Source organism: Chrysemys picta, chromosome 2 (genome assembly GCF_011386835.1).
Source record: "Chrysemys picta bellii isolate R12L10 chromosome 2, ASM1138683v2, whole genome shotgun sequence".
NCBI lineage: Eukaryota > Metazoa > Chordata > Testudines > Emydidae > Chrysemys > Chrysemys picta.
The window spans coordinates 266565256-266582511 of record NC_088792.1 but is presented as its reverse complement, the minus strand read 5'-3'; the positions used below and the strand labels follow the sequence as shown (position 1 = coordinate 266582511).

General features: G+C 38.9%; 1 protein-coding gene across 3 annotated transcripts in view; it reads left to right on the top strand.

Annotated features, from left to right (window-relative positions):
• Positions 1-17256, top strand: part of TAF2 (TATA-box binding protein associated factor 2) — a 90399-nt gene that overhangs the window by 30027 nt on the left and 43116 nt on the right. For 2 of the 3 annotated variants that reach the window (XM_065586067.1, XM_005303376.4), the window contains 6 exons: positions 1050-1185; positions 3433-3587; positions 6492-6606; positions 6753-6862; positions 10566-10631; positions 12995-13247. In XM_065586067.1, coding sequence (XP_065442139.1) covers positions 1050-1185; positions 3433-3587; positions 6492-6606; positions 6753-6862; positions 10566-10631; positions 12995-13247 — 835 coding nt within the window. The remainder of the gene's footprint in view (positions 1-1049; positions 1186-3432; positions 3588-6491; positions 6607-6752; positions 6863-10565; positions 10632-12994; positions 13248-17256) is intronic. The other variant, XM_065586068.1, reaches the window with a different exon arrangement.

Sequence of the window (17256 nt, the reverse complement as noted above, 5' to 3'; positions counted from 1 at the left end):
TTTAAAAGGATTACATTATTATTTTTTAATTTATTTGTACTATCCCAGCGCTGAGGATCTCTAGTCATGGACCAGGACCCTGTTGTGTTTGGTGCTGCCCAAAAAGTCATTTAGTCAATCTTTTTTTCATTTTATTAAAGTATAATAAAATTATATTCTCTTGAAGCATATTGAAACTTCCTCCATGAAAGCATTTTTTAAATTGGATCTTGTGCATTTGAACAAACATCAACTTTTCAACCTAAAAATAAATGCAGAACAGTGGACTTAGAAATGGAAGAGACCTTTTATACTAATTTCTGTTGACCAATTAAATTACGTTGTTAATACAGTATGTAGCTTGTTCAGGTTCATTTTAGCTATTTTTGACTGTAAAATCCACCTGAAACAGTGTATAGGATAAGGGAGGGTTTGCTGCATTGTGTAATTCAAGACTAGTGAAATTTTCTTTAGATGTTATGCTTTAAACAAAACCCCTTTTTCTAGCCATTTTACTATCAACAGCCTTGCTGCAGAGATTGGCTTTCAAATGAAACTGAAATAAAATAAGTAATATCCATAGAAGGTCAACTAAGTTGTTCTCATTTGTAGAACAATCAATTGTATGCTTTCCAAATAAATGTTTGTTTAAATATGTAGTAATTGCAATCAAATTGATTTTAAATGAAGGGGGACCCCTCCCCCCCCAAAAAGCTATGAGCAGTTCTCAGTAGCCTGATGACATATACCCTTTCCGCACTGATTTTTATAGATTAAATTCTTACTAGACAACTTCATATTTGTAATATTACTATATTACTGTAGAAGAAACTGTAGTTTCTTCTAATTTATTCTCTGTACTCCTCTATGTAATATACATGCACCTATCTCTACATTATAAAAATTGTAGACTTTTTCATGAATAAATCCATGATGCATTGTTGTCTTAAATAAGTAGAAACAATATGAATGTATACTGCAATCATCTTGTTACCAGTAACTGTTGTGGGCTTTTTGCCATAATATTCAGAACAGAAAATACATTAAATTATTTTGATTTAATTTTTCAGCCCTGCATCACATCTACATTTTTCTATAAAACACCCTCACACGCTCTCCTGGGAATATTACACTATGTTCCAGTGTAAAGCCCATCTTGTTATGAGATTGATAGAAAACAGGATCAGTATGGAGTTCATGCTACAAGTAGGTGTTTAAATTCTTTTATGAGGTATATTCAACTTTTTATCTTTAAGTACAATTATGTTCCGTAAGTTACTTTTTAAAAATCATCTTGGGGTTTCATGTTTGCTTGTGTATCAATAACTTTGAGATAAACTGTGCTCATAGTACAGGTAAACTGGATTATAATGCACAGGTTGGTTATTTCCTTCTCAGACATGGCTAGTAATAAAGGTTCTGAACCCAAATTAGCTCCTCAGTGACATCTTCGCAATTTCATTGCCTCCAGTAGAGTTACTGTTTGAAACTTAGTAAACAAAATTTTTTTGCACTATAAAGAGAACCAGCAGGATTCTGGCCTGTGTTGGGCTCCTAGCATTATCATAACTAAATAATAATTAAAATACGGCTTCTTTGAAAAGTTAAATACTTGTGAGATTTCAGTTTCTCTTTCTATTTTATGATTTCGTAAGAAAAAATGTGACACTTAATAAAGGGAGACCCAGAACTCTGAAAGCAGTATTACTCTGTAAAGATGTAATGTTCTTAATTGGTATAATGATAAAATATAGGCTAAAACATGCAATGCTAATGGTTTTTGTTTAAACTCGAATCACAACAGCCTATACTATGTTCCTTCACACAGTATCCATATGGTAACTTGTCCTTTGTAGTCCATGTAAAAGAAAACTGAACCCCCGATATGCACTTTAAATACAACAGTTTACTGTCCTGAGGAATAAATTGAGTGACTTGTTTTTTTTTCTTTTATAGCAAAGTATAATAGAGTTTTTAATAGACTTTGACTCGTAACACAGTAATGTAGTACATGAGTAGGGCCCTACCAAATTCACGGCCATGAAAAATGCTGCGCGGACTGTGAAATCTGATCTCCCGCCCTTGAAATCTGGTCTTTTGTGTTCTTTTACCCTATGCTACACAGATTTCAAAGGGAAGACCAGCATTTCTCAAATTGGAGGTCCTGACCCAAAAGGGAGTTGCAGGGGGGGTTGCAAGGTTATTTTAAAGGGGTCACAGTATTGCCACCCTTACTTCTGCGCTGCCTTCAGAGCTGGGTGGCCAGAGAGCGGCGGCAATTGGCCTGGCACCCAGCTCCGCCAGCAGCAGTGTAGAAGTAAGGGTGGCAATACCATACCATGCCACCCTTACTTCTGTGTGGTTGCCTTCAAAGCTGGGTGGCCGGAGAGTGGCGGCTGCTTACCGAGGGCCCAGCTCTGCAGGCAGCAGCGCAGAAATAAGGGTAGTAATATCATACCACACCATCTTTACTTCTGCACTGCTGCTGGCGGTGGCTCTGTCTTCAGAGCTGGGCTCCCGGCCAGCAGCTGCCGCTTTCCAGCTGCCCAGCTCTGAAGACAGAGCCACTGCCAGCAGCAGTGCAGAAGTAAAGGTAGCAGTACTGCAACACCCCCTACAATGTCTTTGTAACCCCCCTAAAACTCCTTTTTGGGTCAGGACCGTAGAATTACAACTCCGTGAAATTTCAGATTTAAATAGCTGAAATCATGAAATTTATGATTTTAAATTCCTATGACGGTGAAATTGACCAAAATGGACCAAGAATTTGTTAGGGCCCTATATATGAGATATAATCATGAAGAATTTTTTTTATAAAGATGCACATATTAGTAGGTAAGTTAGTTATTGGAGAATGCATCCTTAGCTGTAAAAGGGAGGTAAAAAAAATCATATGTATTATCATATTTGTGTAAAAGAAAATGATTGCTGTTGATAGTTAACGTCAACTGTAAGCTCTCAAAGTATTTATAGTCTTGTGCTTTAGAAATGCTTATAGCTAGATAATAGATATTGAAATACATTTCTGCATTCAACTCCATGTAAATTTATTAGAAAACTGCCTGTTAAAATATGCCTGGTGATGAGTGATGAGCATAGATAGGAAAGGGTGAAATAGTGTGTAGCTTCCTTTTGTCCCAGGGTTAAACATTTTATTTGTCATTAAGATAATGCTGGTACTGCAGCTGCCTTTGAATTAGGCCTAATCTCTTCCCAGCACCATTGTTTTTAGCCCATTTATCTGCACTCTATCTTCAAATCCCAACTTCAGATAGCGACAATCTAATGTGTTTCTGAAATTCCTTTGTTTTGAAAAGGATCTTTTCTTTCTTTATTTTTTTAAGATAAACATTACAGAACGAGCTGATTGGCATTGCCTGAAGACAATCAAGATAAAAAATTCATATAATTCAATATTCAAAATATGTAAAATGAATTTTTCTATCATTTTAGGTTTTCAACAAACTGTTGAGTCTGGCCAGCACTGCCTCGTCTCAGAAGTTCCAGTCTCACATGTGGAGTCAGATGCTGGTTTCCACATCTGGATTTTTGAAATCCATCTCTAATGTCTCTGGCAAAGACATCCAGCCTTTAATAAAACAGTGGGTGTATCCTTTTCATTCTAGTTCTGAATTGTTAAAGTGGAGAAGAAATGTAGCTTTTCGTTGGCACTATTACAGGAATGTGCAGGAAGATATGAAATGCCTAAATTTTTAACAGAGTTAGAAACAAAGGGATTCATATTAAAAATAGGAACAATCTACCTATTTAGATTCCTTTCATAGTGACTTACAGTTCGCTGGCTTTTTCTGGGTGCTCTTTGCTTTTCAAGACTGGAAGGAGTTGCAGTATTTGTCAGTTTTACCGGTAGTGAAATTACTATAAAGAAGCTCAAGCACTCTCATGGAATTAAAGGTCAAACTATACTACAGAGATCCAGGGGACACTGCCATTAGAAATATGCTAAAGTCTGACATGGAAAATGCTATAGTCTGGTGCATTTTCAGATGTGATTTCCAGTAAATCACTGTGGCATAAATTACCTGGGGTAGCAGATTGATAGTACATTTTTTAGATCAATGTGAGCCCTAATACTAGCATCAGAGGGGTAGCCGTGTTAGTCTGAATCTGTAAAAAGCAACAGAGGGTCCTGTGGCACCTTTAAGACTAACAGAAGTATTGGAGCGTAAACTTTTGTGGGTAAAAACCTCACTTCTTCAGATGCAAGTCTTGGGTTTTTACCCACGAAAGCTTACGCTCCAATACTTCTGTTAGTCTTAAAGGTGCCACAGGACCCTCTGTTGCTTTTTACTAATACTAGCAGAAATTTGAAAATAAATTGTTTTATCTATTTTCATTGGTATTTTAAATGAACATTTTATGGCTGCAGCAAAATCAGAGAGATAAGGTAGTTGAGGTAATATCTTTATTGGCCCAACTTCTGTTGGTGGAAGGGACACAGTTGTAGGCTTCACAGAGCTCTTCTTCAGGTTTGGGGATGGTAACCAGAGTGTCTAATCTAAATACAAGTTGGGACAGATTGTTAAGTGTAAGGGGATCACACATGCCATATGGTTGTACTGTTTCAGTAGAGAAAACAAAACTCAATTTTATTCATGTATGTAGGGAATTATTCATTTGTTCTGACTTTTCCTGTAAGTAATATTTTATATAACTCTTAGTGTGTAAAAAGGCCTGAAAGCAAGATTATTATTCCACAATACTAGAACAATACATAAAAATCAGTGTGCACCAAAGAAATTTTAGAATGTACCACATTTCTGGAGTGAAATATTTCATAATGGATAAACACGCATCAATTTTTTTTTATGGGGCATGGTAAGGAAACATCTAATTTATTAATTCTTCTTTCCATACATAGCTATGCAAAAATACTAGTAATCAGTGGAGAATTCCATGAACGTGATCTTTTTTTATAAAGTGGGTAAAGCTGGTAACAAGCTAATAACAGGGTAACTTTGAAAGAGACACTCCTGAGAGAACATGACTAAAAGAGAACTTAATCGATCCATAACTCTTCAGGATTATTTGATTTGGTAATCCCTGTCCTCTGTGCTTTAGCCACATTATTGTTAGATGAAAATACTGCACTTCAGTGAGAACTCTGTTCCATTTCAGTTGTGACTAAAATAAGGCAATAATTGTCACACAAACTAAAACTATTCACAGAAATGGTTCAACCAGTAGCTGCCTGAAATACAAAACTGGTGGAGATCACTATTCGTATTCAATTTTACTGAAGGTGACAAACCCAAGATCACTACCATAATGACCCAGATTGAAAAGCTTCTAGAAAATGGATGTTTTATGTGAAATCTGGTTAGAAAACAGTAAACTATAATCTCTAGTCATATTTCTCTGAGTTTCACTTAGCCAAAACATACAAAAAAACAAACATACTTACTGGTGGTGCTCAAATTAAGAGTCTGGCCTCCCTGAAGAAAGACCCAGTACTGCTAGAACAGCGGTCCCCAAACTTTTGAGGGTCACACCCCCTTTTGCCCCTCTCTGTGCCCCCCCATTCTCCCGGGGTTGGGAGTGGGGCTACGGCTCGGGGGGGGGGGAGGGGTACGCGGTCAGGGGGCTGAGGCTGGGGCCTCAGCTGGACGTGGTTCTGGGGCCGGGAGTGGGGCCGCGGCCAGGTGCCAAGGCTGGGGGCAGGGGTGAGAGCAGTGCTGCAGCTGGGCTGCGATGGGGGCCGGCAGCCAGGCCTGTGGCCAGGTGCAGCTCCACTCCCAGCCTTGCCCCCAGCCTCAGCCCCGGGTGGCCAGGTGCAACTCCACTCCCAGCCTTGCCGGGCCAGGAACGGAACCGTGGCTAAGGCAAGGGGCTGGCATGGGCCCACGAGCGGAGCCGCGCCAAGGCTGGGGCCAGGGCCAGGCGAGGGGATGGGAGCTGGGGATGTGGCTGAGGGCAGGACCAGAGCAGAGCTGGGGGTGGGGAGGGGCTGGGTGGCGCTCCCTCCCCACCCCCTGTGGGGGCTGGTCTGGGCCCCACTGTGCCCTCCGTGCATTCCTCCATGCTCCCCTGGGGGGGGGGTGCCCCACAGTTTGGGGACCTCTGTGCTAGAGGAAGTGCGCAAGGACACCTGAGGAACATGGTGTGAAATAATACAGCTTTTCATTATGACTTGTTTTTATTTTCAGTGGAAAAAAATTACTGCACTTCACAGTACTAGGTATTCTGTCTACAGTTCTTTTTGTTGAGCTTTCTGTAATCTTGTTTTCTCTACCAGCATATAAAAATCTCCAATAAGACTATTTTAAAAAATATTCCTGAGGTGCTCCCTTTGCACACGGCTTTTGTCTCCCATTGATGGGACTGAAAGGAACCCAAAATATTTTTCCCTCTCCGCTTTTCTTTGAACCTTTTTGTGCTGTGACAGTCAAATACAAATCTAGTTCAAAATGTGAGAATATTTACCTTATAAATGTTATTTTTATTTATAAACACTATCTTTTGTCCCTCAAAATTCCTATACAATTTATTAGGGATCAGAGTGGTGTGGTAAAATTTTATGGCAGTTTTGCGTTTAATAGAAAACGAAATGTATTGGAATTGGAAATAAAGCAAGACTACACTTCTCCTGGGACCCAGAAATATGTGGTAAGGTCCATTTTCCATAGTTTGTTTACAACACTGTTGATGTGCATTTATCTCTGTACACACATTTATAAACATTAGGTTTATATTTATATTAGACAAATTCGTTTTTATTACACTAATAATTAAAGTATCTTAATTTTCTTCAGGGTCCTCTTAAAGTAACAGTGCAAGAACTTGATGGATCTTTCAACCATACATTGCAGATAGAAGAAAACAGTCTTAAACATGATATACCTTGCCATTCCAAAAGCAGAAGGTAAGAATTAGAACTACAGAATGCAGATGTTTATAGAATGTATGTATAATAATGTCCAGTGCAATTAATGGGAAGTGTGAAATCTAAATCTTTTAATACTTCTTTTTGAAAATGTTGATAATCTTACTGTATAATTTACCATTTTGGGGTAATAGAATCATAGGCCAGAAGGGACCACCAGATCATCTAGTCTATCTGTATATTACAGGCCACCTACAGCAACCAGCACCAATTAACTCAATAACTGAAATTAGACCAAAATATTACAGCCCACAGGAGACTATACTGTTATGTACCACAGGCAGAGAGCAGGAAGGAACAAGGTGCACTAATGCCTGAGGCCTTCATAATGGCAGGGAAATGATTATGTGAGATATACCAAGATAATCCTGGCAAGTGATCTGCGGAAAGTGAAAAATCCTAAAGGTCACTGCCAGTCTATCCTGAGGGAAAGTTCTTTCCCAACCTGATATATGGTGATCAGTTAAACCCTGAGCATGTGAGCAAGAACCAGCCAGTCAAGCACTTGAGAGAGAGCCTGCTCAGTGCCACCTCCGAGCCCTGGCCTACTCCGTCCAATGTCCCATCTCCAGCCATGGCCATCATTGATGCTTCAAAAGAAGATTAAAAAAGAACAACCCAGAAAATATTCCGGTGACGGGACATCCCTTTCTGACCCTGAAGGTGGCCAGCTGAAACCATGAAGTATGACGTTTTAGGAAAATAAGACGAAAACCAGACATGAGCCCTATGGCTGCCAAGTCCTGCCCCCTACCAGCACAAACAACCCCGTCATACAATCACATTCATAAATTTGTTCAGCTCCTTCTTAAAACTAATTAAGTTGTTTACCCCTACAACTCCTATTAGGAGACTGTTCCAGAACCTCACCTCTGATGGTTAGAAACCTAATTTCAAGTCTGAATTTGTTCATGGACAGTTTATACCCATTTGTTCTTGTGCCAACATTGTCCTTTAGCTTAAATAGCTCTTTGGTAAATATCCTCCCTGGCATTTACTTCCCCCTATATAGAGAGCAATCGTATCTTTTATCAGCCTTCTTTTTGTTAGACTAAACAAGCCAAGCTGTTCCAATCTCCTCTCACAAGATAGGCATTTCATTCCCCTGATCAGCTTAGTAACTCTTCTCTGCACCTGTTCCAGTTTAAATTCATTACTCTTGAACATGTGTGACTAGAGTTGTACACAGTATGCCAAGAGGTCTCAGTGCTGTGTACAATGGCATTAATACTTCTCTATCTCTACAGGAAATGCCTTTCCTGATGTAGCTTAGAATCATATTTGCCTTTTTCACAGCCGTGTCACTTTGGTGGCTCATAGTCATCCTGCGATGAACCCACATGTCCAGATCTCTTTTCTCCTCTGTTGCTTCCAACTTATGAGCCCCAGCTTGTAGAAGAAATTCTTATTATTAGACCCTTGGTGCATGACCTTGAACTTTGTGCTATTGAATTTCATCTCATTTCTGTCACTCCAGTATTCAAGGTTATCTGGCTCTTCTTGTGTAATATTCTGATCCTCTTTTTTATTGCGATTGCTTCCTAACTTTGTATCATCAGCAAAATTTTATTAGCATGCTCCTACTTTTTGTGCCAAGGTCATTAATAAAAATATTTAATAAGATTGGTCCCAAGACCTATGTTTGAGTAACTCCACTAGTAACCTCCCTCAAATCCAGTAATTTACCTTTCAGTACAACCATTTGCCTTTTTCCCTTTAGTCAGTTCGTTATTTACCTGATAGTTCTAGTACCTGATCCTCATCGTCTCTAATTTTACTAATAATTTCCCATGTGGCACCGTGTCAAATGCTTTACTGAAGTCCAAGTATGTTAGATTTACTGGACTTCCCTTATCTAAAAAATCAGTTATTTTCTGAAAGTAGGTTAGCCTGTCATGGTAAACCCATGTTGCATTGCATCCCTTTACCTCCATGAATTTAATTATTCTTTCCTTCACAATTTGTTCTAATTGTAAAGGAAAGAATAATTGCATAGTAGTGAGGTCAGACTAACAGGTCTGTAATTGCCTGCATCACCTTTTTCCCCTTTTTTAAATATAGGTACAACATTATCTTTCTCCAGGCATAGGTAAATGTATTAAAATCCTTGCTACTGGACTAGCAATCTCATGTGCCAGTTCTTTAAGTATTCTGGTATGGAAATTACTCAATCCCCCTGACTTGAGTGCATTAAGTTCTTTGAATTCTTCTTCCACCTCAGCTGTGGTAATTTTCATTTCTAGATGCTTATTTCTATCAGCCATACTGGCTTCATGCACATGTTCCATATTATCATGCTTATTGAAAATGAAGGCAATAATAATATGTTATAATATAATTAGCAGACATATCTACAAATGTATAAGAGAGAAAATTCAGAGGAAAAAGCAGAATCAGTTATTAGCACTACATTCACTGGTAATCAGATACTAAAACTTAACAACAAATGTCCAGTTGTTCATAAAGTTCCTAGGCCTTGTGAAAATCTAAACAGAAACTTGTTTGTGTAATATGGAATAGTTTTTAGTAAATTTTAATTCCTTTTGAATTGCTCAAGGAGAAATGCCTTTGAATGGGAAATCTCGCCAAGAAAGAAGACCAGAAACAACAAGAAATAACTCAAATCAGGCAACTGGATTAAAAAATATAATATTTTCCCCTTCCCTAAAAATACCAAGACAGTATTGATTAAACTTATGAGTAAAACAAACCAAATACCTCCCTATTCGGATTGTCTCAGTCTCCTAAAAAAAATTTTTAAAATCACTTCAGCCTCAACTTTCCAAAGATGTATGTGTGTACTTAATTTTAAGCATGTAAGTACTGTAGTCTTATTTAAGACAGTGGGTCTCCTCATGTGCTTTAAGTTATGTGAGTAAAGGTTTGCAGGATCTTAAATGAGTCAGAGTGGGAGCGAAGGGGAATTAAGTACCTAAAAACAGACCCTTCCCAAAAATCATTTATTTTGGAGTTTTACAAAAACTACCAACATGAATATGAACACCATGATGTTACCCCCACCTTCAGCAAAACATAAAAAATCAAAATACACACTGAGAATTTTTAATAAACAGAGCTAAAATACTTCTTCATGGAAGTGGCATCACTGATGGGATGTTGTCAGGACCACGGGCAGAGAGGACTTCAGCAAGACTGAAATATAAACCCATAACACAGTGGTTCTCAAACTGTGAGTCGGGACCCCAAAGTGGGTCGCAGCCCCATTTTAATGGGATTGCCAGGGCCAGCATTAGACTTGCTAGGACCCAGGGCTGAAGCCTGAGCTCCACCCCCCTACCCAGGGCAGTGGATCTGGGGCTCTGGTCTCATCTTCCCCCACCCGACATGGTGGTGCTTGGGCTGCGCCCCCTTCTTCTCCCACTGGGGCAGCAGGGCTCGGACTCTGCTCCTCCCTATCCCCTGGGGTCATGGATTAATTGTGTTGTCAGAAGGGAGTTGTGGTGCAATGAAGTTTGAGAACCCCTGCTATAATATAATTGTATTTTTAATCAGTACATGTACTTTATCTCAGTATTCATAGTGATCACATATTACACTTAATCCTGATTTAAACATGTTATATGTTGTTATATAGAGAGAAAGAGTCAGTATAGTTATCTGAAGGTTGTATTCTTCATTTTGAAGGTATAACTTAAATTGTATTACTTTTTTAAAAACACAGAAATAAGAAAAAAAAGATTCCATTAATGAATGGAGAAGAGGTGGACATGGATCTTTCTGCAATGGAGTAAGTTGGTTTGTTGAAGACAAATGGACATTGTCTCCTCCATGCTTATATATAATTCCCTTATTAGTATTAATGTTTGCCCTAAGCATGTTTTAAGGTTTTGGGTGATGATATTTATCTTTCAGTTCATAATTGCTGTTTATGCCTGTAATCCGTCATTTTTATATTTGCCATTGTTTTTCAATATCTGAGGTTTTATTTTCCTAGTTGGGGATAGTTTAGGAAATTCTGATTATTGTACTATAAATGCGTAGAGTAGTGTTTCTGAAACTGGGGTCACCGCTTGTGTAGGGAAAGCCCAAGCGGGCCTGGCCGGTTTGTTTACCTGCCCCGTCCGTAGGTCCGGCCTATCGCGGCTCCCACTGGCCGCGGTTCGCTGCTCTGGGCCAATGGGGGCTGCTGGAAGTGGCACGGGCCAAGGGACATACTGGCCGCCGCTTCCAGCTGCTCCCAGCTGCTCCCATTGGCCTGCAGCGGTGAACCGCGACCAGTGGGAGCTGCGATCAGCCGGACCTGCAGACGGGGCAGGTAAACAAACTGGCCCGGCCTGCCAGGGGCTATCCCTACACAAGCGGCGACCCCAGTTTGAGAAACACTGGCATAGAGTAATATGAGCTGTTTTTGGAGAAAGCTCAAACTGGGCATGATAATGTATTGGAATAAATGAAGATGTTCATTCTTGTGCATTTCTAATCATATCTCTAAGGTTAGTTTAAAAATAAAATTTAAACAAGTAATAAAGAATTATTAATTCAGAATTTGTTGCCCTTGCATTAAACTTAGGGAAATATTTGATGGAGCTCAGTGAATGCTATGTAAGTACCTAGATGGATGGATCCATCTTAGATGAGTTCCTGAAATCCTGAAATTAGGGTGATCAGACAGCAAATGTGAAAAATCGGGATGGCAGTGGGAGGTAATAAGATCCTATATAAGAAAAAGACCCAAAAACCGAGACTATCCCTATAAAATTGGGACATCTGGTCACCCTATCTGGGATTCATTTATACTTAATCCATCTTGATTGCTCTTTGAACTGCTGAAGGTGTTGGCAGCTTCCATGTACTCCTGTGCTGATGAAGGCCAGTGGTCCATTATTGGTAGGCATTGTCATCACCTCCATGAAGGAGGGCAGCTTGCCTGTTTCTCTTCAAGAGAATTAGGGGTAAAACAATCTGATAAATTAAGCCTCGTTTATGAACATGTGATCTAGTAATGTAAATTTATAGAGGACATTTTCATTGGTGAAATTTTTAATGAATAATTTCTACATATTAAATACACAGAAATAATTTGACAAATAGTACAAGTATCATGTACAAAAGAAGAAATGACCACAATTAACTGTAAGTGGTTCTGGTCATTTATAGTCAGGTGGCTAGGGCACTGCACAGGGACTTGGGAGCCCTGAGTTCTATTTCTGGATGTACCAGTGTGTGTGCTTGGGCAAGCTACTTTACCTCTCAGTGCCACTGTTTTCCCTCCCCCAAGAAGTTTTGCCAGTTCTTCTCTCTTTTGTACTCGTGGTCTCCTTTTCTCACAAGTGACTGCATTTTTTCTCCATATCTTCCCCCATATGCCTAGAACATCTTCCTTGTCTCTGTATATCATACAAGCTCTTTCTTTCTCTTAATCCCTCTTAAAACTTCCTTCTTTTGGTTATTCTTTCATATCAAGATGCATACATTAAGAGCATGAGATATGCTTATGTTCATTATTGATAACTCCTCCTCCTCCTGTGCCCTCTCCTTGTCCGTTGTTTATCATTGAGTGTCATAATCTTGCTGTGTTATTGACTTTTACATAAGCTCCTTGGAAAAGAGGTCTTTTTTTGCCTGTAAAGCGTCATATATGGCTACAGTGCTATATAACATTGTATTGGAGGAAAACACCCTTTTGGAGGACACCACTGGAGAATTTAATTTTGGGGAGTGAAATGATGGTTAATGGAACCTTTCGATTCTAGGTCACTACTTTAAATCCTGTATAGTAGTACTTGTAACTTGGATCTCCTAATAGCTATTAGATATATGTGAAATGAGCTGGTGAACCCTGTCAGTTTCCACCATGATAGCTCACCACGTTAAAAACCATCAGCCCAATTGTCTCTAATTGGTCATCTTGTGGGTAGTCTAAGCATTGTTCAACCATGCCAGATACAGTCTCTGAGGAAAGAGAATTAAACACATCAAGACTATTACTTATTTTGCTGTTGCCTGTCATATGGCTGCCAGTTTAGCATGTTTAACAGTGGTTTAGCTTTTTTTTTTTTGTTAATTCACAATTAGCTGAGACATCTTTTTATTTACTATTGTAGGCTTATAATGTTTTAAGCTGTGAATGTTTTGTGTATCTTTTTTTAGTGCTGATTCTCCTTTACTCTGGATTAGAATAGATCCAGATATGTCTGTATTGAGGAAGGTAGAATTTGAACAAGCTGACTTCATGTGGCAATATCAGCTTCGGTATGAAAGAGATGTAGTTGCACAGGAAGAATCCATTTTGGCATTGGAAAAGTTCCCCACTCCAGCATCGCGACTTGCCCTGACTGATATACTAGAACAAGAGCAATGTTTCTACCGAGTGAGAATGCTGGCCTGCTTCTGTCTTGCAAAGGTGAGATCACATAGCACAGAAATAATGAGAGAAATCTGCTAGACATTGTAAACATTTGAAAATGAGTCAAAAATCATCACAGTTCTTAAATTGGCTTGATATCTGGCCTGTTTAAAGTGGTTTGCCAAGTATTTTTAACATGACTGATTTGAAAGGAAAGCTTTATTATTTTAGTCTGTAAATGGAGACTGCAGAAAGCTTTCATAATAATTGTCAAAATTGAGATGTCAGACATTTAAACCACAAGGGATTTTTCCAGTTTTCATTAAGTTGAAGAAATAAAAGAACTTTTGTTTAAACAATTTTCAGAGAGCCAAAATGTATTTTATTTTGGTGGGAAAGTCCTTGTCCCTTCTTCTGAGAAATCTGGTGAAGTGGTGAATTTCACCTTTATAGCATGAGAGAGACTACTATGTGCATTCAGATTGTTGCAGTATATCTCTTTAGGTTGAGTGGTGCAAAAATAAATGTAAAGTTAGTCTGCATTTGAAAATTAAGAATCAAATTGTTGACTTAAAAAGGGGGGGGGGGGGAGAACAGTTTGGTTACAAAATTAGTAAGTCCTAAAGGAGTTCAAATGAAAAGCAAATTGGATATCGCCGGAAACTTACAGGTGGAAATGTCAAAAGAGTGAAAATTAAAAAAAAAAATCTTAAGGAAGCATAATCAAGGAGTAGCTGAATGTTTTCTGGTGTGCAATAGATTAATCTCTCTGAACTTCCTTTCTGTCATTACGAGGATGTATACAATATATATCTGTTTGAAAATATATTGAGAGTAACGTTATTTTCAAAATCAAAACACTCGTGGCAACATATTTTAGCATTATAAAATACTAACACAAAAGATAAAAGTACACTTTCTCCATTATGTGCTGGCATTGATACTGCCTGTTTGACTCAACAGTGACATGCATATTTATTGGAGTGCTCTGTATGAATTCATTATGAAAAACGCAGTAAGTGTCTTGCTTAAAGTGAATATTAAAAAAGAACAGCTTCGATAGCATCTCCACTCATTTCATTTTTCACTCTAAAAGCTGCTTATTATCGCTGTACTGTTTGCTCCTGGTAAACAGAGTAAATTCTGCTGATTGTAGCAATATGAACAAGGTGATGTCCTTGCAAGTGGTAGGTGTTTCATAGAAAAGACAGATCCCAGCCCCCAAAGAGATTATAATCTAAATAGTTTGACAGACAAATGAGGCTATAACATAAACCAGACTGGAGCATGGAAGAATATGTTTATGGGTATTTGGTTATACAGTTACTGCACAGATATTGATGTGTTTGTGTATATACACTCACACGTATATACATATAAATATGCATATCCTCATATTTTTAGGGGATGTGGCAGAAGTGGTTTTTTCATGAGTTACTTGAGTTAGGCCAGGGTGAAGGCTTGACATGTACATTTTGAAAGGATATTCCAAGTATAAAGAGACAAAATGGAAGAAGGTACAGATGTGTGAGATGAAAAGCACTTTCAGGTTGGCATCCTTGGTAGTGGAAAAGGCAAAAGGAGACCACATCAGAGATGTGTAGGGACTTAAAAACTGGGGAAAGAAATTTGAACTTCCTGTGCAGCATAATGAGAAGTCAGTCAAATGGAATATCAAGAGAGGGAAGACATGGCTGAAGCAATGGTTGAGAAAGATTTTGGCTTGAACATTTTTCATTGAACGATTGGTGATGGTGAAGATAATCAATATTGCAGTAGTGCCCAGAGTATTCCATTGTGCTAGGTGCTATACAAAGACAAAGGTAGCCATGGTCCCTGTTAGTCCCAAGAAGATTATTGTCTAGTAAAGGGCCAAATTTTGCCAGCCTTAAATTAAGGGAGAGGAGGTGATTTCTGTAGTTAAGGAAGAATATGCTTAGGGATTGACAGCAGGAACAGAAAGGTCAATTCTTGTTAAAAGTTGTGAGGAAAATGAAACAGGATTTGGTTGCGGTCTAGAAGTGTGAGGAATTCAAAGTGAACCCCAGGTTCTGAGCAAGTCCATAAAGGGTTTTTAAAACCCCACAGTGGTAATTTTAGAATGAATAGTTTCTGGTGAAACAGTTTGATGCAGCTCAATGTGGACAGGATTTTTTTCCTTTCATAGGAAATACTGTGGAGAGAAAGTATAATTTGATGCATTTTAGTGCCAATTTTACCTTAAGGTGGATAGTAGGAAAACTGTTCTCAGTATCAGAGAGACAAAGTGGGTGAGGTAATATATTTTATTGGACCAATTTCTGTTGGTGAAAGAGACAAGCTTTTGAGCTTACACAGAGCTTTTTAGGTCTGGGAATGATGCTCAGAGTTCTGTGTAAGCTCAAAAGCTTGTCTCTTTCACCAACAGAAGTTGGTCCAATAAAAGATATTACCTCACCCACTTTGTCTCGTTAATATCCTGGTACCAGCACAGCTACAACAACACTTCTCACTGTCAACTCACTTTAATTTTAACAAAGACTAAGGTGTTCAGTTTTTATTAACTTTATTGAGCAAAATCAAAATTTCCCCTGGTTATTTGAAATATGGTTGGCTCCTAACTAGCAATGTGATTATTGTTGTGAAATGTTGGGTTGCAGAACTATGGATTTTCATTTTGATGCACAGAAGTAGTATGTGATATTCTAGGATAAACCATTAAGTAGTAACTAAGTTGAATTAAACATCTGCTTAAGATATTGCATTCAAAACTATTAGTAGCAGAAGCAGCCAGATGACACGTTGAGCTGTAATGGTCTGAGATTTTAACAGTGGTATGAATTAATCTTTTGGACTTTCTAGCCATGCTGGTTATTTAAATACAATCTTAGTTGACGTTAAAATGTACCACAGCTGGCCTAGAAGCTGATACTATCATCAACCAGGTAATGATTTTTCAGCGAACCTATATCAAAAGTGAAGAAAATGCAATATCAACTGTACAGCTTCCTGAGTAGGTGATTCCTGGGGAAATGACCATGAAGAGAAAAGAGAAAGCAGGGTTCTTGAGTAAAATTAATTCTTTTTTGAGTGGGACACTTAAGCTTTGGGTCCGTTCCCTTCTGCCAAATGGACAGTGATGCTGTTGTGCTGTAGCATCACAATTTAGTATTAAAGATCCTCCATTGCTATCTGATCATATTTCAGGAGGAATGAACAGCCAACTTTTTTATTATGACATACTGTATTAGGGTATGTTAGAACTCTTAAAAATATATTGTTGGATGAATATGATGTGAACAGTGTAAGTTAGATGGGAAGATTGACGCTGTCCTAGAGCTTTTATATACACCTCTACCTCGATATAACGCTGTCCTTGGGAGCCAAAAAATCTTACCGCCTTATAGGTGAAACTGTGTTATATCGAACTTGATTTGATGCGCCAGAGCGCGCAGCCCCACCCCCCCAGAGTGCTGCTTTTCCTGTGTTCTATTTGAATTCGTGTTATATCGGGTGGCGTTATACTGGGGTAGAGGTGTATTCCCTAAAAGTAGACATAACTCGAGACAAGCTTCTTACCTTGTGGTTTGTAAAACTGGGTCATTCATTTAATTCATGCATGCATGGAAGATCTCCGCTAAAGGCCACATACAAACTATAGCATGTAAATAGAATAGAGAAACAGAAAAAGTGGCTAAGTCAGTGATTGAGAAGGTAAGAAATTAATGTGACTAAAAAAAATATAAAAAGATACTAAAAATACTGCTGTTGGCTCAATTTAATATAGATGATCTTGGCCCTATCTATCAGTGGTGGCCGAACTTACTGACCCTCCGAGCCGCATACAACAATATTCAGAAGTTCGAGAGCCAGAGTCACCTGCTGGGGCTTGGGACTTCAGCCCCGCTCCTGCTGAAGTCATGAGCCCTGGCAGGTGCGTCCCATGTGGCTGAAGCCCCAAGAACCCCTCCCCACTGGGCAGAAGCCAGAGGAGATGTGTGGACAGGGGGCACGTATCCCTCCAGATTTTTGCTAGGGTTTGCTGGTCCCGGTCAGTCACAGGACCTCTCCCTGCATGGCAGCTGCT